This window comes from Ostrea edulis, chromosome 2, assembly GCF_947568905.1.
Source record: "Ostrea edulis chromosome 2, xbOstEdul1.1, whole genome shotgun sequence".
Lineage (NCBI taxonomy): Eukaryota > Metazoa > Mollusca > Bivalvia > Ostreida > Ostreidae > Ostrea > Ostrea edulis.
In genome coordinates, this window is record NC_079165.1 from 102,279,910 (window position 1) to 102,303,430 (window position 23,521).

Consider the following 23,521-nt stretch of genomic DNA (forward strand, 5'->3'; position numbering starts at 1 on the left):
ATAAGTTTGACTCATTCATTTATTCTTTCAGTCATTAAGTAAAAGTGCAAATGGGAAGTTTATATTGCAAATATACAGAATAGACTTTTAATTAACTAGTAGCAATAGTATAAATATGTTATTTACCAGAAATCAAGGATTTTGCAGTCTGCTGTCAGTATTAAACTCTTTCTAAAAATCACGTCTATTGAAATGTCTACCAAGCTTCTGAACAATATCAATACTGCTCAAAACTGGCGGTAAAACTATAGAACCGAGAGAACCAACCAAATGCAACTTGACAATAACTGACCAATAAAAACCCTTCATACAAAATGACCACACTCGGATCTATGACCAAAGCCCCCCAAGGTATATAAATTGTTATAATGTAAGTGTACCATTGTGTAGAGGTGTAAATAAAGGGGTGGATCTAAGATGTAAATATGTATGAATATAAAAACATATTTGTCAATAATGGGCTGTCAAAACCTAATACTATTACATTTTTCATGACCATATAGTTTATTCTGTCCGTCTGTCTGTTAGATTGTCCTCAAAAACATAACTTTTGAACGGATTGTGATAGGATTTGCATGTTCCATTGTGTATCCCTTGTGACGAAACCTTTCTCTTTGGTACCAAAGGTTTTTTTTTAACCCTAGCCTTGGATTATAACCTACGTTTCAAAACTCTAACCGTGGTCATAATGTTTGAAAGGTTAGTTATGGTATAGGGTCTTCAGTTTTCAAATGTGTAAATTCCTTTTGACAAAACATTTCTTTAGGTACAGCATTTAAAAAAAAAATCTCATGACATTGACCTTTGAGTTTGACCTACTTTCGAAAAAAAATTAACTTTGGCCATTATCAACTTTGCTGCCATGCGGGGGCATCGGTGTTTCATAAACACACCTTGTTGACTTTTTGAAAAATTAATTGTATATATATTTATAATTTATAATTGTGTAAAACTTTGCACAGATGCCATGGTCCAACTCTCAGTAAACCATGCTAAAGTCAAAAGAAAAATCTTGATTGACTCTGGACAAAATCAAATTGTTTTCATTTTATTTCGCCAAAGTAGAGTACTGCTGTTAAAAAAAACCCTCCTATGTAACTAACCCTAACTTTGCATCCCTACTGTGACATCATTCTCACCTCGGGTTTTGATTTGAATAAAAAAAAACCTTACAGCTAGATTGAATGTATTTTCTTATAGTGTATTTTTCAAAGCAAAACTTTATACATGAAATACTAGACATCATATTGACTCCCATATTACACAGAGTGGTATTATGCAAAACTTGGGATTCCCCAGTGTGGGAATCTGATGAAGATCCACTCAAAACCTTGCGGCGAGTCCTGTGAGCGGATCTAATAACAGGCTTTTAATCAGATTGCCTACCGAGGTGGAATGACATATCCTACGAACCCCGATGCCATGAATATGGTGAATATTTACAAACTTGTGGCAACACTAGTTATATAAATTGTATAATGTGTTTGCCGTTTGTATAATATGTCTGCGACTCTCTGCCATTGGTTTAAATATGTTCAAAAAGCCACATCTTGCTTCCTATTGCTATAATTATGTATCCTATGAAAAAGGAATGTTAGGTCTCATTCAGTTAGCAAATATTTGGCCCAGTGTTTCTGAATTCGCGCTGAAGTAATCAATTTTATGATAATATTAGGCACATGGGATATATGGATATTGTAACCCCCCCCCCCCCCCCCAATCACACACACCACACCCCAAAATAGAATTTGTATAAAATTATATTCATGTGTGCGTGGCATGATTTTTATTTAATGGTTTGTAATATTTTTATAAATACCACGTCAAAATACACTATCCCCGGAGATTTATTTTATTAGGTCTATATATGACACAGGCACTGTAAAGTAAGAATGACGTCTGTATACTAATAATTACGCGTTAGATAAATTTAGCCTATAAATTTTACAGACGTCATAACTTATTTACAGAAACAAGTACATGTGCATGTGGCCTATGACTGACTGAGTATCCCGTCAGAATTTTTTTAAAAATTGAGTTCACTTCAAATGAAGGGAGTCCCCATTTCACGCATCTGTCGCTAGCAGATTATCTTTTCTGGAATCATCTCTTTCATAAAGGGCATCGCCCGGTATGATCCGCCTATTTAATGTTTACGACAATTGATGATGATGCTTAATATGATTTGTAATAGGATCTTTCCTTTATCAACGATTTTTAAAGATAATAATTAAGGAAGAAACATCTCCTAGTTTACCTAACTCTTGGAATAATAAATAGATTTAACCTTTGCTGATTGTCGTAAAACCGGATATATATTATACAAACACAAACCAACTTACGACAAAATTTTGACAAGTCACCAGTCTGCGACCAGTCGTGATCACCGTGAGTGCCGGTGATGGATTTAGGAGAAGTCAGGGTGGCAGAAGATGCCGATTTTAACAGACTTAAAAGTTTATGTGACGAAACAGATGGGTGGAAGCAAGAATACAACAAAAATAACACAACAGTCTTGACTAAAATCAACGAAATGTCTGATTTTCAGATGGTCAAAGTAAGTACTTAGCCTAGTTATTTTATATATAGATCTACATGTATAGTATTCGAGTGACGAGTAAACATAGCCAGACTAAAATGATCACCAGATGATTACTAGATTTAGCTACTTAGCTATATATACCAACTTAGTTTATATTTTAAATTAACTACCAGTACAAAAATCTGTTAATCAAATCGATGAAAAATTGCAAGTGGCTAAACTGAATCACAACTTCTAAACAAATATTATATTCAGCTGTTATATTCCCACAAAATCCTATTCATACTAAAATATGGGGGAGGGGGGGGGGGGGGGTGAAGGCCAGTCTGAGGCTCATTATTTTCATATAAATTTGTACCATTTTTAATTTGGCAGTGAAGTGTAACAATATTTGGACATGGCATGATATGGACCACCAAACTCAATTCACTACCACACTGAAAATCCTTAAATTTGATTTATTCCATGTAGGCCCTATAATCCATTTGAACCTGCTGATCAATCATTTTTGGTGTCACAGTAGTTGTACATTAACCACATGAAAATAATTAACCTTCATGTATCGTCGACTTACCAGTTTCGGTGACCTTAGTGATAAACCGCGATTTTCTCACTAATCACTTGGATGAAATAAATAATTTACACACCTACCTTTAAAGTAATTAAATTCCTTTTAATACTTTCATATAAAAATTCCAAATTCATTGGTACGTTAATTGAATACATTTTCGTAACAACAATATATCACTTTGTGCTCCTAAAACGGTGACGTCACCTATTTCGGTGACCATTGTTAATATAGACTTGCCAAGAGTTTGTAACTGTAAAAAGGTATATATACAGGAGGAATGTACAACTAAACATCAATGAATTAAATAACATAGTGCAGAATTCTAGACTTTTGGTATACTTTATATCAATTTGAAGGTTTGCTTGAAAAAGTAATAAGTAAATGGGCTTATTTTTGGGGTGCTTTTGTTAATTTTTTGCATACTCTCCTTCTAGTAGTTCATTTTCGGAAAAAAAATATGAAGATGTATATGTTTGCAAACACTACGGTGAAATTGATGACGCAATCTACGCCCGGAAACGACAACACGCACACGTAAACAAAAGGTCACCGATTCTGGTCAGTCACCGAAATAGGGCAGTCGACGATATATTGTATATACCATATTACATGTATTAGGGTTGCAAATAAGCACTTCAGTGACTTCACAACTCACCAATGTGAGAAAATTTAGCAGTGAGCAATCAGAAGTTGTAATTTGCTTCATCCACTCGGCAAGCAGATTTTTTTTTTTTTTGAATTATTCATTACAAATCATATCCAGTTTTCTATATCATGAGCACTTTTGTTTTCCCAATAAAAATTTAGCATTATAAAGCTTGTTTTCTGACAATGACAACCAAATAGCTCAATGTTAGATATTCACAACAAAATGATAGGTGATTGAGACATGTAACAAACCCCAACAATAGGACTTCAGATAGAAAAGACTATTTCCATAGCTATGTAAGTAAACGTAATGAGAGCTAAGCTGGTATGTGGTGGTGGGATGTGTTCACTTTGTCCTTCAGAAATCTCATGACGAGAAGTGTTTTAATTACTGAATTCTGTATTGTGATATTTTTAAGGTTAGAACAGTCTTTAAAGACATTAAACCAGAGGTGTTATATGATGTGCTACATGATCCAGAATACAGAAAAACATGGGATCACACTATGTTGGAAGGATACGAAATCTGTGCCATAAATCCAAACAATGACATTGGTTACTATGCAAGTAAGTTTCTTCAGTTTTTGAAATATGTACTACTTCTTGAGTTATTGCTTAGATTGGACCTTTCATTCATTCATACTTTATTCCCTCCCTTAGGAGGTTACAACAATGAAAATATCACAAACATTACAAGTATATTATTTGTGGAGTTGGACAAAAAACAGCCCCCCCCCCCAAATTTTTTTTTACAAATGATAAACTATACATGTACATGTTAGAAAGGAAAAAGAGGGGAATATGTAATGCTGTGACATGGTGACATTAGCAGTGATATTGTGATTTTAATTGTTGAATATTTCTTTTGATACCTGCTTCAACCAAACATGTTCTTTGATGTCATACTATTGTTCATAACCTCGATTTGAAAGTAAAGTCACGCTATAGGAATTAATAATAGGATTGTAAAAAGCTTATACTGTACACCAGTGGAAATATATGCATGTGGTTTTGTCTCCTTTAAAAGTTATGTGTATCTTAACTAGTACATGTATATGTACATGTAGTTAGAACTTCAAGCAAAGTTGTCAGTGTGTTGTTGATTAAAAATCAAGGTATTTCCCCATTGTTATTTAGGATGTTAGAACGACTTTCTATATTTATGATTTTTTTTATATTCATTTGAAGAATGGGACAGAATCATAAATATTTGTAAAGTTTTGGTCTTTGTGATAATGTATGTGAACTTTTTGGTACAAGAAGTTTAGGTGTTGTGAATCACAAATTAGTTCAGCATTGATAAGATTTTGACACTCGTTTGTTTTTTACTATAGTGAAGTGTCCGCCACCTCTGAAGAATCGAGATTTCGTCACTCAGCGATCGTGGTTAGATTTGGGATTAGAAAAGTGTATAGTCAACCACTCTGTCAATCACAAGGTAATATCAGGTTACCAGGTTAATATATTTTCGCAGATTAAAGTTTTATTGTTAATGAAATGTAACATGTTTATTTTGTGGGGTCTTGACTGATTGAAGAGTCGTCAATCTTCACTTTTATTCACTTTTTTGTTTATGTTCATTCCACAAAAACATAGAAAGTGACATCTCTTTTGTACAGTACTTGATACTCTTTTTATTCAGAAACCAAATAAAGTGTGTAAAATTATCACTTTAGATATTGTAAATGGTGTAAAAGTATGCAAGAGAAGAAAGCAAGCGACATTTAACTATCCATTATTCAGAAATTCAGTTTCATTTTCCTTTCCTTTGAATTTATTTACCACAATATTTTTACAAATAAGATTTTTATTGAGCAGGGAATGCCCATCAGAAAAGGCTATATTCGAGGTATATCATACGTCACGGGCTACCTTATACGACAACAGGGACCAGAGATTTGTCAATTTACATATGTCTCGCAGTCAGACCCTCGAGGTAACTTGTCTCTCCTCCTATAATTAATGAGGCGTGTAATTTATTCTGTATGTAATCATGGTAATGGGTAAATGAACTGTATGTTGGATAACAATACACACAAACATTTCTTTTTCTTATGCTTCTCTTAAAAAGGGAAGTAGTCTGTATCAGTTAAATGTTTTATCTTTTAATGCTGTAAAATGAATACAACATTGAATATAGGTATTATTTTTTCTTTAATCAGGGAAACTTCCAGTTTGGGTGGTGAACAAAGCTACGCAATATTTAGCACCTAAGGTAAATTAGCGAGAGAACTATTTTTTCTTGTTCTGTCTTTATCATTGCTATACTTCATGTACATACTTGAAAATTTGCTTTAATGCTTCTTATTCAAAATATGTAGTATATCATGTACATTGACCCATCAATCCTCTTTACACTTAATGGGCCTCATGACATGCCCAATTATCTAGTTGTTGTGAATATTTGACCATGTGTCATCATAGTCATGCATTGTGTGTTAACTTTTCAATAGCTTCTCTGAATCACTTGTGGCCAATTATAACGCAAAATTGATATGTAGCAAAAATAAGAATTTGATGGTTCGTGTTCCCTTGAAACCTTGGAGTTTGAGTCTAAACCGAAACAATTAGTACAATTTTTGTTAATTTTTCCTTCTTCTGGGAATTTTACAATTTATGTGGATTTTCTTGGGTTCTTAGCAAAATATTGAAATTCATTACATGTACCTCTAGGTCTGATTTTAATTCAGGTTCTATGATGGGACTCTATGAAGTAAAGTAACCATCTTTTTTTCTTTTAAACATTAAACAAAGTCCAAGTTTTTTTTTATTGTTGGTCATGAGACATACATGTATCATTGGTAAGATTTGACAGAGTACAAGCTAAATATAATCACTGCAGCAGTGGGGCTGGGGTCACAGAGTGCAAAATGTATGTCATGTTACATATACATTCTGTGGAATCATTAGAATTCGTGGTGGCTCAATTTTCATGGAATTAGTGGGTACCCCTCACCCACGAATATACATCCTTAACGAATAAAGACAACTAGTATACAAGTATCTTACAAATATATAAATCCACGAAATTACGTCCCCACGAACCCTAGCTGCAGAACTGTAGCTCTCTGAAAAAATATTTGACTCTTACAATGTCAAAATATTTTTTCAGAGAGCTACAGTTCTGCAGCTACACGAACCCGTAAAAATTCAGAAATCCACGGAAATTGGCCCCCATTAATTTAAATGATTCTACAGTAGTCCTGATAGATGAAACTTAGATATGGTTGTCCCAGTGGTAGACAAGTCTGATTTGAATTATTAGTGAACATTGGAAAAGAACATCAGGTGTATTCTAATGATTGCTATGCCTGATTACAAAGGAGAAGACTTCCATTCACAGCTGTTGTTGTACCAGCAACATGCAGCACATCATTTTAGTTTCTCATTGTGTAATACACAGGCCCATAGGTGTCTTGTTATTTTCAGTTATTAAGATACTCATGATTTATATGTGTTTTGTGCAGGTTATAACTAGGATTTACAAAGCATGTCAAAATTATGAGACTTGGAAGTCTTCAAACAGTCCCGGCCACAAGCCTTGGCTCTATCCTGAACAGATGACATTGCCACGATTAGACTTGACTGACATTAAGTCAGAGTGTGAATTCACCTCCAATGAGTCGATAGATGAGAGCAATGTAAAAGAAGAGGATATAGACAAAGACTATGTAGAGAACATATATCTTAGTTAAGTCCAGTTGGACATTGAAGAGTTTAAGATGCACACAAAATCTTATGGACTGCACTTTTCATTTTATGCAGAGATGAAAGACTGGTAAGAAATCAGTGTGTGACGGTCTCTTAGATACATGTATCTTCCATATGAATTTTCTAATAGTAAGAACATTGCCAAAACTTGGTATATTTATTGATTAATTTATTGATTAGAAGTATATTTTATTAGTTAGATTTTAGGTCAATTTACAATGCTGTTACATTCTCATCAGGTTGTAAAGTTTGTTACAATTCCTCATTCCTGTATTCAGGCTAAAATAAGAACTTGATTATTTATTTACGCTGTACGTTTGTATCAGTATTCTATAAATCCTTAACTAAGTTTGTCTTTGTGCAAGAGAAAGCTGAACAATTTCATTCAGACCTGGTAGCTTTTGTCTGAGGATCTTACATCTCTGCATATCTTAACTAATGCACATAGTGTACACGTATACATTTATTCCTAGTGTACAAGGGGAGACATTTTTTTTAGTCTTTATGTGCATGTAAGCAATTGTTTTAATTTATACTGTAGAAATGGTGATATTTTCTTTAAAAAATAATACAAGGATGTAGTTGTAAATATGTGCACCTTGGTTTAAGGCCTAGTAAGTTTAGCTTGTGGTTTTCTGACTCACAAATCCTATTGTGTTCAGTAAAGGCCATGAACGATGTAAAATTTTACTTTATTTTCTAACTCAAATTACTTTTAAGGTTTTCTGTCCCTTTAATCCATACAAAGTTGATGAAGTGTATATAATCTATGCTCTGCTATATAACTGATGACCAGCAATGGCATATATTCCGAGTTCCTTAGAGATTGCTTATTTTAGTGTGTATGATTGATTGCCAGCTATGGTGTATGTGTTCCTTGAACATTGCTTATTTTGTGTGTATGTATTTTCTCCTTCGATGTATATGATGTGCCAAAAGTTTCTAAAACTTATATATGATGTAAACTACTGTTCCTAGTATAAACGTGTGTCATCTGCGATGGCATCAGTAATCATGGTTTATATGAAATGAACCCCGTGCAAGGAAAATATGTTTTGTAGCAAAGTCGTATCTCGGACAGTAACAAAGTTCTAGAGTGTGAAAGATGAACAGTTTGCGGGCAACACCACAAAAATTGTAAAGAGATGAATTTATTCCATCTTTTATAACAGTAAATGCATTTACTTGTATTACTCAAAAGTGCAGATGGCAGATTTTTGTTGGTTTTTTTGGATACTCTTATATAATCTGTCTCATGACAGCAAGATTTGCATGTGCTTAGTGTAATTGAGTGAGGTGAGGATTGAAAGTTTACAGGTTTTTCATGTTAAATTATTTGTATTTTGAAAACAAAATTGTTCATGGCTCAGAATTTGTGCAATGCTTTTGCTTAATTTATTTGTTATTGTCTTGTAATCATTTCAGATCGTTGGTTGAATTTTCATGGTTTTGATGTTTTATGAATTGTCTATTTTGAGTAATGTTATACTGATATTTGTTGTGAATACATGTATATTATTCATGGACAAGCAATGATTATGAATTCCGTGAAAAATGAGCCATTAAATGTAATGATTTCACAGTATATATTTTAGTTTCATTTTACATTTATATGATGGAGAGGCATTCATATTGTTATAATTTTTTTTTTGATCTCTGTATGATTGTTTTCAATATGTAATTATGGAGATTTAAGAATTGAGGTTTGATTTACAGATGTAATAATAATAACACATTTTTTTCTTTTAAACTGGATGGTGCAATAGGATTTCTTTCACTCTTTTGTCAGATGTTCGTGGATTAATTGATATAAAGGAATAAAGAACATCATTCACATGAAAATGTCCCATTATTTAATAAATATCTCATTCTAAGGGACCCTGTAGACATGAGAGAACACAAGTAATTTTAAGATGCACCATCAACTTTAAAGATTTATCGGTTGTCTCACTCTGAATTTTACTCTACTTGTGGATTACTAATGTAATGCAATCATAAATTCTTCCTATCATTGTTGAGCTTACTTAACACTAGAGAATTCTATAGTTATATTTTAGTGTTGATCATAATTCAGCATCCTATAATTCGGCTAAAGAAGACAAGATTTAAATATTGACCAACATAAGTACACCTACAATATTTTGAATTTATCTGATAATTTCTAATTTCATATGAACCTATGTATACTGTATGCAGCTTTACTTTTGCTGCAGTTTAATTAGTGCTATTTTCAATGTAGACCAACACCGATTTAACAAGTTTGGGCACTTTCAAGGTGTGGATATCCCTTTTTGGTAGTACAGTTCAGTGATAGGAATAGAGTTCATTAAGGAAAACTGCCATGCATTGATACTAGTCTATGAATCAGGAACCTGTTTTACCAATTGTTGATGTGTCTAAAAGTGAAATTTGATACTGCTTCTATCAGTCACATGATAAATTCCGTAAATAAGCAATTTTAAATAGCATATTTTTATCACTTTGCTTATCCAAAATTATGAAAGTGATCGAAATTATAGTTTTCAAAATCTGAAGTATATAATGTTTTTCATGAAACAGGTCCGTGGCATTTACTTTTTGATATAACTCTATACTTTTTGTAGGAGTAGACTCTATACCACAGGGGCCTTCATTTTATGTTGAATGTACAAGTAGCGTATTGATTTATTGTTTATTTACAAATGTTATATTTTGTTGTAACTGAAACACTTCATTGATTTAAATTCTTCAACACTGTTGTTCAACATTCCAAATGATTATTGTTTTGATAAAAAATGAAGAAAAGGTGATATATGAAATAAAGATTTTATAATCGTAATTCTAATTTTGGAACTACTAAATCAGGTCTGTTGAATATTTTTAAAGAACTTTCAATTTGTAATCTATATGTTCTAAGTTCATGATATATACCTCAAATTTCTTTAGAATGTTATTATATGATTATATTAGTACATGTATTTTTCTCTCAAACACTGGTATTAAATTTCCTTCCAGAAATAAAGGTCCCATTTCAACAAAATTTGTTTTGTTTTCTCGTTATCTCTGTAGAAGTACAGACAATGTTATCTGGGTACGATTAAGGAATTAAACAGTGTGACCATGCACCTTTTGCCTCACATTTATTGCCTAGTTTTGCATGTAATATCCATGCAGATATATTTTAGAAACGTTGCAGATCTATTCATCCTGGGTCAAAATGGAAGGTGACAGACCATTATCTTGTAGAGAAATTCCAGAGCATGTATTAGGTATGTGTATTTCTGTGAATTATTGCAGAAACTCAAGATTGAATATTGTTTAACATCCCGCTTGAGAATATTTCACTCATGGAGACGTCGCCACTGCCGGTGAAGGGCTTCAAAATTTAGGCCTATGATTGGCGCTCATGGCCATTGAGCAGGGAGGGATCTTTATCATGCCACACCTACTGCGACATGGGTCCTCAGTTTTTGCGGTCTCATCTGAAGTTAGTCACCTCTTACGACAAGCAAGGGGGTATTGAGGACCTATTCTAACCCGGATCAGCATGGGATGAAAAGAAAAAAACATTTGGACTTAAAATTTGTGTGATCACTTGTCATTACTTCCATTCCACTTGATGTAACATTGTTATTTGTTATAAATGGATATATTATAGACCAACACATAAATTTTACATTTTGACAGTTCTCTAGGTGTTAATGGAAATAAAAACAAGTGTGGTTTTGTTGTCATTATGGGGGGGGGGGGGGGGGGGGATTGAATGAAAATTTGCATGACAGGCTTCATCCAATTTTCCCATAATGTTGTTTTCTGTCATTTTCCCTAATAATGACAACAGGTAACACTTGAAAATGAAAACTATTTCTGCACTCAGATTCTGTCAATCAATTGTATCTAGGTATATATGCACTACACTCTCTGGTAAATAGAAACTCTTCTGTCATGTAGAAGTCCAAGTTCCAGTGTTCTATATTAGTCTAGAATTTCAATTTACTGGGTGCACAATGATCGTGTACATTCTCAGATTGTAAGCAACCTTTGTGCCCTCAATTTAGCACAATCTTCTCATGTTTTCACATAAAATTCTACACAATTTCATTTCCGAAAAAGAAAGTCAATTCAAAAATCACCTTGAATTAAAATCACAACATACCCTAGTCATACATGTGTCAAGTTGATTTTTATTGTTGTTTTTTTTTAACAAAACTTTGACTGGGATATAATTGTAGTGATTCTTAATATTCCCCTTTGTGTATAGTACAATAAAAATAAGAATACACATGTACTTGAAACTGGAAAATAGTTTCAAACAAGAGGTACTGTGAGCAATGCTCACTAAGAATACCCCCCCGCTTACCCCAATCTCCCAAAAGGTGTTGGTAATAGGTATAAACTACTTCTTTTCTGAGTGTAAAAAACAAATGGCATGACAAACCTTGGGTATTCTCGTTTGTAGGGAGAAATGGATTATCTAGGAACACAGCATCTCCATGCGATGAAAAAAGCCGTTAAAGAATTTAAATGGACACCATATTGCTACTTCGATGTCCAGTGTGCATGACCTTTGACCTTAAAATCGATAGGGAACATCTTCATCCCATGGGTAGTCCATATGTATGATATTGTGACTGTAGGTGGAAAGGATAACGCTTTAGAGCCCGGAAACCATATTGCTACTTCGATGTCCAGTGCGCTTGACCTTTGACCTCAAAATCGATAGGGAACATCTTCATCCCATGGGTAGTCCATATATATGATATGGTGACGGCAGGTGGAAAGGATAATGCTTTAGAGCCCGGAAACCATTGCGTCTACAGACGGACGGACAGACAGACTGACGGACAACCCGATTCCAGTATACCCCCCACAACTTGTTGCGGGGGGTATAATTAGTAAAACAAACAATGTGTACATGTAATACAGCATCCCGTTTATTTGATCTCGAAGTACAATAATATAACAAAATATCTGATAGTAATGGACACAGCAATTTATTGTATAAGCAATAATGCTAGATCTTGTACGTAAAACAAGCAGGATTTATTTTTATAGAATAGCTCATGCACTATTAACTTAACGTATTTGAAATTCATTTCCTTCTTTCCTTCATACCTTTCACTTTCAAAATGCATTTTAAAAGATGTTGATACAACTTGTATACACACAAGAATTTCATTTACAATCAAATGCACAACCAATACTTTGTGGATTTCAGTTGACAAAAAACAGAATAATGCAGGTGGCAAAGGATAGTTTTGTATTTATTTAAAACCCTTCAAAAACATCTCAGCTGTCTTCATTTCTAAATAGTTAAGAGTTCATTTTTATCAGAAAGGATTATTGCTATCAATTAACACATCACGTACCCCCTTATGTACGACAAATAGGAATCAAATATTGGTGATGATATTCTTTTATAAAAGGTTTCAAAAATATCCCCTTATAGGTATACTAATATCATGGAACATATCTAAACCTGCTGTACGTGATACAGATATACACTGAAAATGTGTAAATAATAGCACAGTTTCCAAAAGCCCCCCCCCCCCCCCCCCCCCCAAGAAATAATAAAAATAAATCAATAAATTTGACTTTCATGTTTAAAAGCCTTTAACTTTTCTTTAAATAAGCAAGTTATGACCTACACTGAATAGGTTTTGTGCCAAAGTTCTCACTGATAACAAAGGGGGTTAACAAGGATACAGGTACAGTAAATGCTTGCCACTCAATTTTACTACCAAGATTTGATTGATCTCAAAATCCATGCTTTAAAAAGTAAACAAAATTCATAATATATTAATCAACAAACCCTTTGTTGTGTTCACTATTATCAATGATTTATCTCTAACATAAATACTTAACAAATATACTATATATAATCTCTTGGAGATTCATGTATACACACCTGTACAGTACAAAATGAGTAGAACAAGCAAAATATCACAATGAGTTCATCATTAAAATAAGAATATCAAATGAACATGAAATAATGTTGAATGTTGACGAATTTATACACAGAATTGCACACACTGAATGACTGAACTCTTCAATCAACAACATGATAAGAAAACAAGTACTAAATGCTGGAGAAATCCATATCACACCCAGACATGCAGTCATCCACACTTGAATTTTGAGACTAATCCATCACATTCTTTGAACATTGGCATGTTTGTAGCTCAGTAGAACACAGAGATTATTGATCTCCCACAGACCACAAGGAATGAGCTAATTAAAGAGTATAGACTCGGGGTCCTGATTCTCTAAGTGAGCAATGTGACGTAGAACATCCTTCTTTGTGAGGATCCCGAGTAACCTCCTGGAACAAAAAATAGTCTATTGCTTCATTTTCATTACGAAATTCTACATGACAAAAAGTTGGAACCACATCCAGATTTAACCCAAAGTCAAAATTGTTGCAAATCACTAGGCCTACTTGCTAGCATTTAGCTAAAAAAAATTCAAGAACATCCATATTACATAATTTTTTGTGAAAATTCTACTGACACAGAAAAACAACTGAGCAAACAAATATTATTCATTGACAGAGCATAAGTCAGATGGATCCAACAATTTTGAAACGGGGCAGTGGGTTCAACTAGAAAGTCAGAGGATTATCTTGAGACCCAATGAGGTTAAGGGGTTAAGCCCCCCCTCCCCAAACCAGAAATACATTGTATATCAATTATTTTGGTAATATACACATACTTAACCTTATTTCATGTTTTACTTACATTTCTTAAAACATTTAACTGATACCACTACTACTTTATTTTCAATATCTATTGACCTACCCTTTATGTGTGACAAGAGTTTGTCTGAGTCCGAGTTTTCTGAACATTTCTACCACCATCTCCATAGGTGTCTGATCTGTAATTGTCACTGGTGCCTGAAAAATAATGTAAGATTCAGCAGGTGCTGTGTCTTTTAATCCTCTACATTTCATTCTACCTGATTATTACTACATCTGATCTAACTGGGCTTATTCTCCTGCATCCAAACTGGGCCACATTCATATGAGTTTGTATCAATTATGAACATGTTTTTTTGTGTCACAAGTCATGGTCTAGACAGAAAATTTGAACTGTTTCTCCTAGTTACCTTGAACTTGAGCAAATAACCTTGGATCAGGGTCACTAGCAACTTACATGTACGTCATCAGAAACCTTTGTGTCATGTATGAACATCATATATTTTTTAGTTACAGTACTGGGTCAGCATGAAATTTCAACTTTTTCCCCAAATGACCTTGAACTTAATAACCTTGAGTAAGGGTCATTAACAAATTTGTTCACAGGATACCTTTGTGTCAAGAATGAGCATCTAAATTTTCTTACATACAGTTATGTCCCAGACATAAAGTTTAGACTTTTTCTCCCTGTGATTTTGAACTTGATCAATTGACCTTTGGTCAAGGTCATGCAATTTTTACTAAGTTATGACCCAGACAAGATTTGCCATAAAGGTGATTCATATGTAGTATATACACACAAAACTTTGTCATGGTTAGAACAAACTAGAATTTACAATACATAGTACACCCTTAACACTCTTGATAAGGATGTTGCAGTAAAACTTATCGCAATTCACCTTTGAATTAGAACGCTTTACCCGATATAGTATTGCGTTGTTTGACGACACAATTGAATGAGACGATTGAACAATTTGAATGACATGTTTGATGTAATACAACAAGAGTTTTCATTGGCCGATTACAGCCCGCCCACTTCTCGAGCTGATTCAGTGTTGCTGGAGAACTGTACGTAGCTCTCTGAAAGATCCACCTCTTATAAAAACCTTCCATTTACGGGTCACAAAAAGCTGCGGACGGCTGAGGCCTGAAATCGGTGTATTCTTGTGTTGCTGTCTCATAAACTCAATATAAAAAAATCTTAACATATTTTCCTACTATATACTTGCGTCCAAATATACCTTCAATATTCATTAAAGCCACACACCACCCGAAAACCTCGCAGCTTTAAATGATTCGTATGTTGACGTAGCCGGTCAATTCGAACTCTTGCTATTGGTATCTATTCATAAAATCGTTGTAAGTTATGTATTCGCTCTTCATTTATTATCAACATTAATAGAAATTCAAACATTTTTGTACCAGTTTTTGTGAAGGTAAAATAAGCTCATATATGAACGAAAATGCTACATAAGCCCATTAGATGGAGACCGGCCGGCGCGGCCGCTCATGACTAATGAAAGCCGCACTGCCGCGCCGTGAGTTTAGCTATTTGAATAATTATCATTTAATAGGACTGGGGTGGTATATTATTTAAACAATTTAGCTAAAATATTTGTGGGGTATTAGTACACATCTAGACGCTATTGTGCCAATATGGAATTGACCGGGATTCGAATTGACTGGCTACCTAACATGGCTACGTCTACGAACGAAATCATCAAAAGCTGTGATCGAGTTTTAGGGTCGTATGGGGCTTTAATAAATATTTGAAGGTATGTTTGGACACAAGTATAGTAGGAAAATATCTTAGAAATTTTTTTTATATTAAATTTATGAGACAATAACACAAGAATACAACTTTTTCCCTTTCTTCCTTTGAAGTTTTTTTTCCATCTAGCATCTGGCCGTCATGTTTTCAAATGCTGACTACTCCCGTATTAGGGAATTTGGGCGGACTTATACATATGGACCAATGAGAGTTTCTGTTGCATTTCGCAATTGTATTACAGATTCATTGTGTCGTCACACAACGCAATACTATATCGGCCAAAGCGTTCTAATTCAAAGGTGAATTGCGATAACACCTTATGTGTCTAATCTTGTGTAGGGTGGGGAGTGGGGTTCAAGGTGTGATCAAATCTGAATCTACTATAGAAGAGGTTCTCCTGCAGTTTTCCTGTACTTTCTATGGAAAACTCTAATCCCAATTGTTGCTGCCCCATAAGCTATACTATATATTGTGCCATATTTAGTGCAAGTTAGCAAAGTGGTTCTGAGAAGAATTTGAAAATGTAAAAGTTTATGATGATGACCACAAGAGCTCAAAATGATTTTTGTAGGAATTCAAATTGGACAAATTCTTTATTGGTAAGCCTGTTCAAAATTAACATTGGTGACAATTTCCTTCTATAAGGATCTTTGTAACAATCTGTGCTGTTTGCTTAAGGAAGAATAACGCACCTGAGAAATGTATATACAGTAAGATTATGAAATTGAAAAGTTTCAAATTTACCTTATTTAGTTGAAAAATCAAATTTTAGTAGAAACTAATCTGAAAAAAATTAAAACCCTTGCTAGACTCGAACCCACGATCTACAACATTAACCTACTAAGCTACCAGCTAGGTAATTAATTTAAAAAGATATACAAGTTTTGCTAATATTTATATTTTCATTTATGTTTCAAGAGGAAGTCAGCCATTATGACGGTATGTTATTCCACCTCAAAGAGACAAACTTTTTCCAGTTGTTAGTTACCATATCTATTATTTTCCTCAGTTTCAGAGGAGCAGGGTCATTGGGGTTATCAGGAACTTGATTGGTAAAATACACAGTAGAGTTGTACACAACGCCATCCTGCATCTTTAATGCATTAGCTGCAATAAACAAAAAATATTGACAAAATAACTAGTATAGAGGATTATTGTTGCATACCATTATCATATAAAATTACCATATAACAATTAAAATGTTGTGAGGAGAGTTAAAGGCTACTGTTTGAGCACTCACATATTGCGAGATTGAGATCTCGTCTGAGAACGAAACCCACGAGATATTGAGGACTCTTGTGACACTACCACTGGAAATCCATTGTGAGATTTGCTTTAGTGTATGCTCTGTAAATGATTAAAATTTGTGATTACATAAGTATTAATCCTACTGGTTCAAATAATACCTGTCTTTATTGTTTTTTCCTGAAATAGTGACAGTTGCTTAGCAAGTAAATACTGAAATCAGACAAACAATTCTGTTCTTCTTTAGCTTAGAGGCATTTCATGAGGCAGGCACAACCTACCGGTAATAAAATTAATGATCTGTTAAATTTCAGAAATAAAATATGTATTGAAAAAGCATCTGTGTACAACTTACCCATTTCTTCAACGGTCATTGAATCCTGTGTAAGAACACTCAGTGGCGGATCATTTCTCCTGTAATGTAAATTACACATACTGAACAATTACATGTTAGACAATTCATCACATTGAATGAATAAAGTAACAATGACTTCCCTTAAAATCCATCTAACAAAATATTCCTCATCTTTTTATTGCATATCTAAAGTGAAAGTTGTATAAGTATAAAACTTTTGAATTTTTCCATCTTTTAGGGTTTTGGAAAACACATGTAATAATCCATGAAATAAGAGTACCACTAGGGCACATGATACACTTGCCTGGAGCATTACATTTACTGACACTTCATTAAATAGTTAATCTAACTTGTGAACGCCCTACTCCACATACAGTGTATTTTTTAATATTCAAAACATGCATCCAATTCATCCAATCTAATTAAAATTAGATCCTTTGATCCGCTCACCTACTATCGCTACACAAAGGATCTAACAACTTCCCATTAAATGTCATCTCAAATTCAACTTTTTTGCATTAACCAATCAGTGATCGCCTTGAAAATCTTCAGTGAGATGGTATATACTTGTAATGATTTAACATTATATAAACAATTTTCAAGGCGATCACTGATTGGTTAATGATTGGTTAATGCGCAAAAGTTCAATTTGAGATGACCTCTAATGGGAAGTTGTTATATCCTTTGTGTAGCGAGATCAAAGGATCTAATTTTAACAAGAGGTACTGTGAGCAATGCTCACTAAGAATACCCCCCGCTTACCCCAATCTCCCAAAGGGTATTGTTAAGAGGTATAAATTACCTCTTTCCTGAGTGTCAAAATATGGTATGAATTTGTAGAAGAAAATGGAAGATATAGTCCGAACACAAATCCATGGCATAAACCTATAATTTTGACCTTGAGATCAAAGGTCAAAGTCATAAAGAGGTAATGAATGTACATGACACAGTCTCATGGTGATACACCCATGTCTTATGGTATGACTATGTCAAAACCCTATAATCAATTTTGACCTTGAGGTCAAAGTTCAAGGTCATATAGAGGTCATGAAGGTACTCGACCACATCGCCTCATGGTGATACACTCATGTGTCAAATATGGTATGTCTATGTCAAAGAACAAAGAAGTCATGGCCCTGACACAAATTCATTATAAAAACCTTTAATTTTGACCTTGAGTCAAGGTCATAATGGAGGTCATGAAGGTACATGACACATCGTCTCATGGTGATACAATCATGTGTCAAATATGGTATGCCTATGTCAAAGAACAAAGAAGTTATGGCTCGGACACGAATCCATTGTAAAAAGCCTTTAATTTTTGACCTTGAGGTCAAGGTCATATGAGGTCATGAAGGTACATGACACATCGTCTCATGGTGATACACTCATGTGTCAAATATGGTATGCCTAAGTCAAAGAACAAAGAAGTTATTGGCCCGGACACGAATCCATTGTAAAAAAACCTTTAATTTTGACCTTGAGGTCAAGGGTCAGGGTCATATAGAGGTCATGAAGGTACTTGACATATCGACTCATGGTGATCCACCTGTGGTGCCAAATATGGTATGCCTAAGTCAAAGAACAAAGAAGTTATGGCCCGGACACGAATCTGCACAGACAGACGGACGAACGTACGGATGGACGGACAGACATAGTGATTCCTATATATCCCCCAGAACTTCGTTCAGGGGGTATAATTAGATTGCCAATTCATGACTCCAATAGACAAGAGCATTTCATAAATGTCCCATGTGAGCAAGTTTGGTTTGTATCTGATTTGTGACAGGCTGGCAATAGACTCAGATGCTGTGACACAATTACTGAAGGTCATTACAGCATATCCAGCATGCACTACACAAAATCATCCGTTGATGTGGTCTAGTTAATAATTTGCAAGTCCATGAATCAATCCAAAAATGTATGCTTTTATCATGTATGGTTGAATCATTCAAAACTGGCAGAAAGGGGTATCTTGACCTGTTGAACAGGAATTCACCGACAAACCTTGATGACCTAGACTTCACAATATCCAACATATGATGAATACATGATTTTACTGTCCTAAATGAGGTCATTGTCAGCTACTTTTGAACCTTGACATATTGATATATCCAAAGATGTTAAGAGTCCAAGGTATGATTCAGAAATAATACAACCAACACTAACAGACTGAATGACAGACAGACAGAAGAACTATACCAATTTTCATTGATTTTAAATTTGAGCAATATGATTTTTTTGTCATAAAGTTAATAAAATATCCACAAGTGTTAACATCAACTCAAACATCATTAGGTGGACAACTTCATTTTACATCATTAGCAAACAACTTCATTTTACATCATCAGCGGACAACTTCATTACATCATTAGCGGACAACTTCATTCTATGATAGATCAAGATAAATTTATTAAATGTAAATCTACGTTATGAGAGCTAATTACATTATAAATGTTTTTAACTTGGTACAATAATAACTGAATTCCATTACAATTATGCCGGTGGCTGCTCTGAACTATCTCTAGATTTAAATGTGAATATGTTTTATATACAATTCCTCTCTCCAATACATACTATGGATGTTGTAACAATACTGGTATATCATCAAGTTTCAATTTAATATCATTATTTGAAGTTGTCCAATTTTTAAGAACACTGAACATTTCAAGAGCACACAAAAACCGTTTCTTTTGCACTGATTGGCTGGCAAATACAAAGCAGATTTCTCTTGTAAGTTTCATTCTGTTAGTATATCAAGCATGTTCAAATAGTCACACATCAACGTTTAATTTACATTGGATATAAAGAATTCATGAGTACTTTGCATGGAAAATCTTCAAAAAATTCATGTCCACTTTACATGTATTTTATCATTAACTTTTAACAAAAATTGTTTAAGATTCATCAAAACTCAAATGTTATGCTGACCATTATATAAAAATTATTTAAATAAAGGTAAGAATTGTACTGAAAATAATTCTTTAAGATTCCATGCATCATGCTAAAAAGTCTACTTGTATATTTCTTAATTCAAGATTTCAAGAAAACACAAACCAAATATTTGAACAGTACCATGAAACACAAAAAACGTGTCCATTGGGTATTTTGATGTGCAATGTTGTAAATGTATAAAACTACATTCATTAAAAACAAAGCACATACAATGTAGACACAAACTCTATAACTTACAAGCCTGATCCATATCGCGCACATCTTGTAAAACATTAGACAACGAATTATAAATCATCGCAAAACAAGGTGGACGAATAAGACAAAAATTCAAAGTGCTACAGAAATACTGACCACTTATATACAAAAAATAGTTTGAAAACATCTGTCCATATCCTACCTTGGTCTCATGACATCAGAGGCTAATGTTGTGTGTGTGAATTCCTCTTTGCTATCCAGGTAAGGGTAACCGTTCAGCTGTATATGGGCATCATATCTATGCTTGTCAAGGACCTACAGTATCCGAGGAATCATTCTCATCAAAGTCGTTCAGTTTTTGTAGTTACAGCACGCCCTTCAACCTCAACAATTTCTTATCTTTTATCATACCTCAGCTGATTTTCTACGTTTTAAATGAATTCAATACACAGAATTCTACCCTGACTGTTACCCTTTAGAAATTCTGATTTGCAATTGACCAATTCATGCACATGTAACAAATGTTAACAAAACAGAGCTCTTTCACAGTATATGTAATGGCAGTATGGACTTATTTAATAAATTCAATTCAATTCAATTCAATTCTTTATTGGCACTAAAGCACATTATATAAGAATGTGTTGTTAGCCATACATAGATACACATATATATTGATACATTACAAAATATCAAACTGTTGAAAACTTATTTCTAACATTAAAACAGTCTCTGATGTATAGACAGGTTTGTTTTGTAGATAAAAGGTTATGTGGATTTAGTAAACAAAATAAGGTATTAATATCTAGTAGTTTTGAATGCATTTTTCTAATATGTTCATACACAGGACAATCAAGTAAAAAATGTTTTTCATCTTCAACAATAGTTTGACAATGAAAACAAAATCTATTTTCTCTAGGAATGACAGGATTACAATATCGACCTGTTTCTACATACAACTTAAGTGCACTTATTCTTAATTTGGTAAGATAAGAAACTAAATTCTTAGGAAGTGGAAGACATAAATATGGTTGGATTTCTAGTTTCATAACATCATGGTTGAATAATGTACTATAAAATGAGAGCTTACCACTTTGAGTGTTGTTAATATGTTGAAGTTCAGAAAAGAATTTATTTTCAAAGAATTTTTTAAGTTTAGGAATAAACATTTTACATTCAGTGTCAACGTTAACATTTAACATCTTTTGTATTGATTTTATACAAGTTTGCCAGCATTTTTTATTTTCACTAGCCAAGTGTACATCTTCCAAGTAAGCATTCCTTAGTAAAACATTGTGATTATCATTAGATTTTGCTAAATTTTCCAATCTAGAATAGTATTTAATAGTAAGCTGGTATATCTTGGCATGAATAGGGAGAACACCTAATTCCATTTTTGTTGCCAAGTTTGATGCTTTATTATGCACACCTAAGATGTTTTTCAAGATAAAATTCTGAATTTTTTCAAAAGGAGTTTTATCAAAATTATTGGGGTTTGCATTAAAGTCAGAGATCCAAATTTCTGAGGAGTATGTTAAAATTGGGACAATAATTGATTCATATAGTTTTAACCACAAGTTTGGTGAGAGATCAGAGCCAAAAGGTAGTTTACGCTTCAAGGCAAAGTAAGCTTTTCTGGCTCTAGCAGCAAGATCCTCACAGGCATGTTTTAAATTGCCATTTGATTGTAAAATTATACCAAGATATTTGTACTTATCAGTTACATCTATAGTAGAATTGTTATAATAAAATCCATAATTGATCTTTGTTTTCCTGGTAGAACAAACCATAACCTTTGTTTTTTCTAAGTTTACATGCAACTTCCATTCTATACAATATTTTGAAAGAGTGTCTATACAATTTTGGAGGCCTTCAGCTGACTCTGATAATAAAACAAGATCATCAGCAAAAAATAAGTGATTAAAAGTTATATCACCTAAAGATACAGGATAAGTTACTACTTTATCAAAGTAATTTTCAAAGTCATCAACAAAAATATTAAATAAAGTAGGACTTAAATTGTCCCCCTGTTTAACTCCTAATGTAGTATTTAAAAAGTTACTACATAAATCTCCCTGTCTTACAGCACATTTTGTAGTAGAGTACATATGTTTTATAATATTGAAAAAATTTCCACCAATTCCCTTTTTTAAAATTTTATACAAAAGAGCTGGTCTCCATACAGTATCAAAAGCTTTTGAAAAATCAACGAAGCATAAAAATAATTCCTTCTTTCTTTTAAACAAGTATTTGTTCATTAAAGTTTTTAGGATGAAAATGTTATCTGTTGTACGATATCCTTTCCTAAATCATGCCTGAAAGTGACTTAATAATCCTCCAGATTCTAAATAATTATTAAGACGTGTTTGGAGTAATCTGTTAAAAAGTTTACCAAGACAACTTGTTACACTTAATCCTCTATAATTACTGCAATTTCCTGGATCACCAGACTTGTACAAAGTTGTAATTAATGAGAGGTTCCATAACTCTGACATTCTGCCAGTCTGAAGAATTTTGTTAAAAAGTTTAACCAGTATAGGCAGAAAAACATCAGCACTTATCTTAATAAATTCATTTGGAATAAGGTCCAGACCAGAGCATTTTCCAGATTTCAAGCTTGATATTCCTACTTGCACTTCTTTAGGCGTAAATGGAAAATCTAAAGGGTTATTTTTTCCGACTTCACAACGAATGTCCATATCTGTGTCATAATCATGAGAATTTAATAGAGTATGAAAATGGTTAACCCATTCAGATAGTTTTATAGGTGACTCTGCCTCAATATGGTTTTGCATGTTTGACTTTAAAGAGTTCCAAAAAATTTTGGTGCAATTAGGGTTTAGTTCATTAATAGTGTT

The 23,521-nt window shown here is 33.5% G+C and overlaps 2 protein-coding genes across 10 annotated transcripts in view; one reads left to right on the top strand and one right to left on the bottom strand.

The window, feature by feature from the left end:
• The first annotated feature begins 2,041 nt into the window (after positions 1 to 2,041).
• On the top strand, positions 2,042 to 10,491 carry LOC125681235 (START domain-containing protein 10-like). Its single transcript, XM_048921240.2, has 6 exons — positions 2,042 to 2,557; positions 4,181 to 4,328; positions 5,096 to 5,199; positions 5,580 to 5,697; positions 5,924 to 5,976; positions 7,229 to 10,491. The coding sequence occupies exons 1-6, from the start codon at positions 2,402 to 2,404 to the stop codon at positions 7,454 to 7,456; spliced, it is 807 nt and encodes a 268-aa protein (XP_048777197.1). The 5' UTR covers positions 2,042 to 2,401; the 3' UTR covers positions 7,457 to 10,491.
• A 3,757-nt stretch (positions 10,492 to 14,248) lies between these two features.
• LOC125680945 (H(+)/Cl(-) exchange transporter 3-like) overlaps positions 14,249 to 23,521 on the bottom strand; it is a 34,107-nt gene continuing 24,834 nt past the window's right edge. For 8 of the 9 annotated variants that reach the window (XM_056155818.1, XM_048920781.2, XM_056155819.1 and 5 more), the window contains 6 exons: positions 20,869 to 20,964; positions 20,709 to 20,732; positions 17,517 to 17,575; positions 17,157 to 17,263; positions 16,905 to 17,023; positions 14,249 to 14,343 (listed from right to left, as the gene is read on the bottom strand). In XM_056155818.1, coding sequence (XP_056011793.1) covers positions 17,012 to 17,023; positions 17,157 to 17,263; positions 17,517 to 17,575; positions 20,709 to 20,732; positions 20,869 to 20,964 — 298 coding nt within the window. In that variant the 3' untranslated portion in view covers positions 14,249 to 14,343; positions 16,905 to 17,011. The remainder of the gene's footprint in view (positions 14,344 to 16,904; positions 17,024 to 17,156; positions 17,264 to 17,516; positions 17,576 to 20,708; positions 20,733 to 20,868; positions 20,965 to 23,521) is intronic. The other variant, XM_048920783.2, reaches the window with a different exon arrangement.

Excerpts from the sequence above, each read along its gene's own strand:
- LOC125681235 (XM_048921240.2), top strand. The coding sequence starts at position 2,402 with ATGGATTTAGGAGAAGTCAGGGTGGCAGAAGATGCCGATTTTAACAGA. Across the intron at positions 5,200-5,579 it reads ACCACTCTGTCAATCACAAG|GGAATGCCCATCAGAAAAGG; the intron begins GTAATATCAGGT and ends TTTATTGAGCAG. Across the intron at positions 5,698-5,923 it reads CTCGCAGTCAGACCCTCGAG|GGAAACTTCCAGTTTGGGTG; the intron begins GTAACTTGTCTC and ends TTCTTTAATCAG.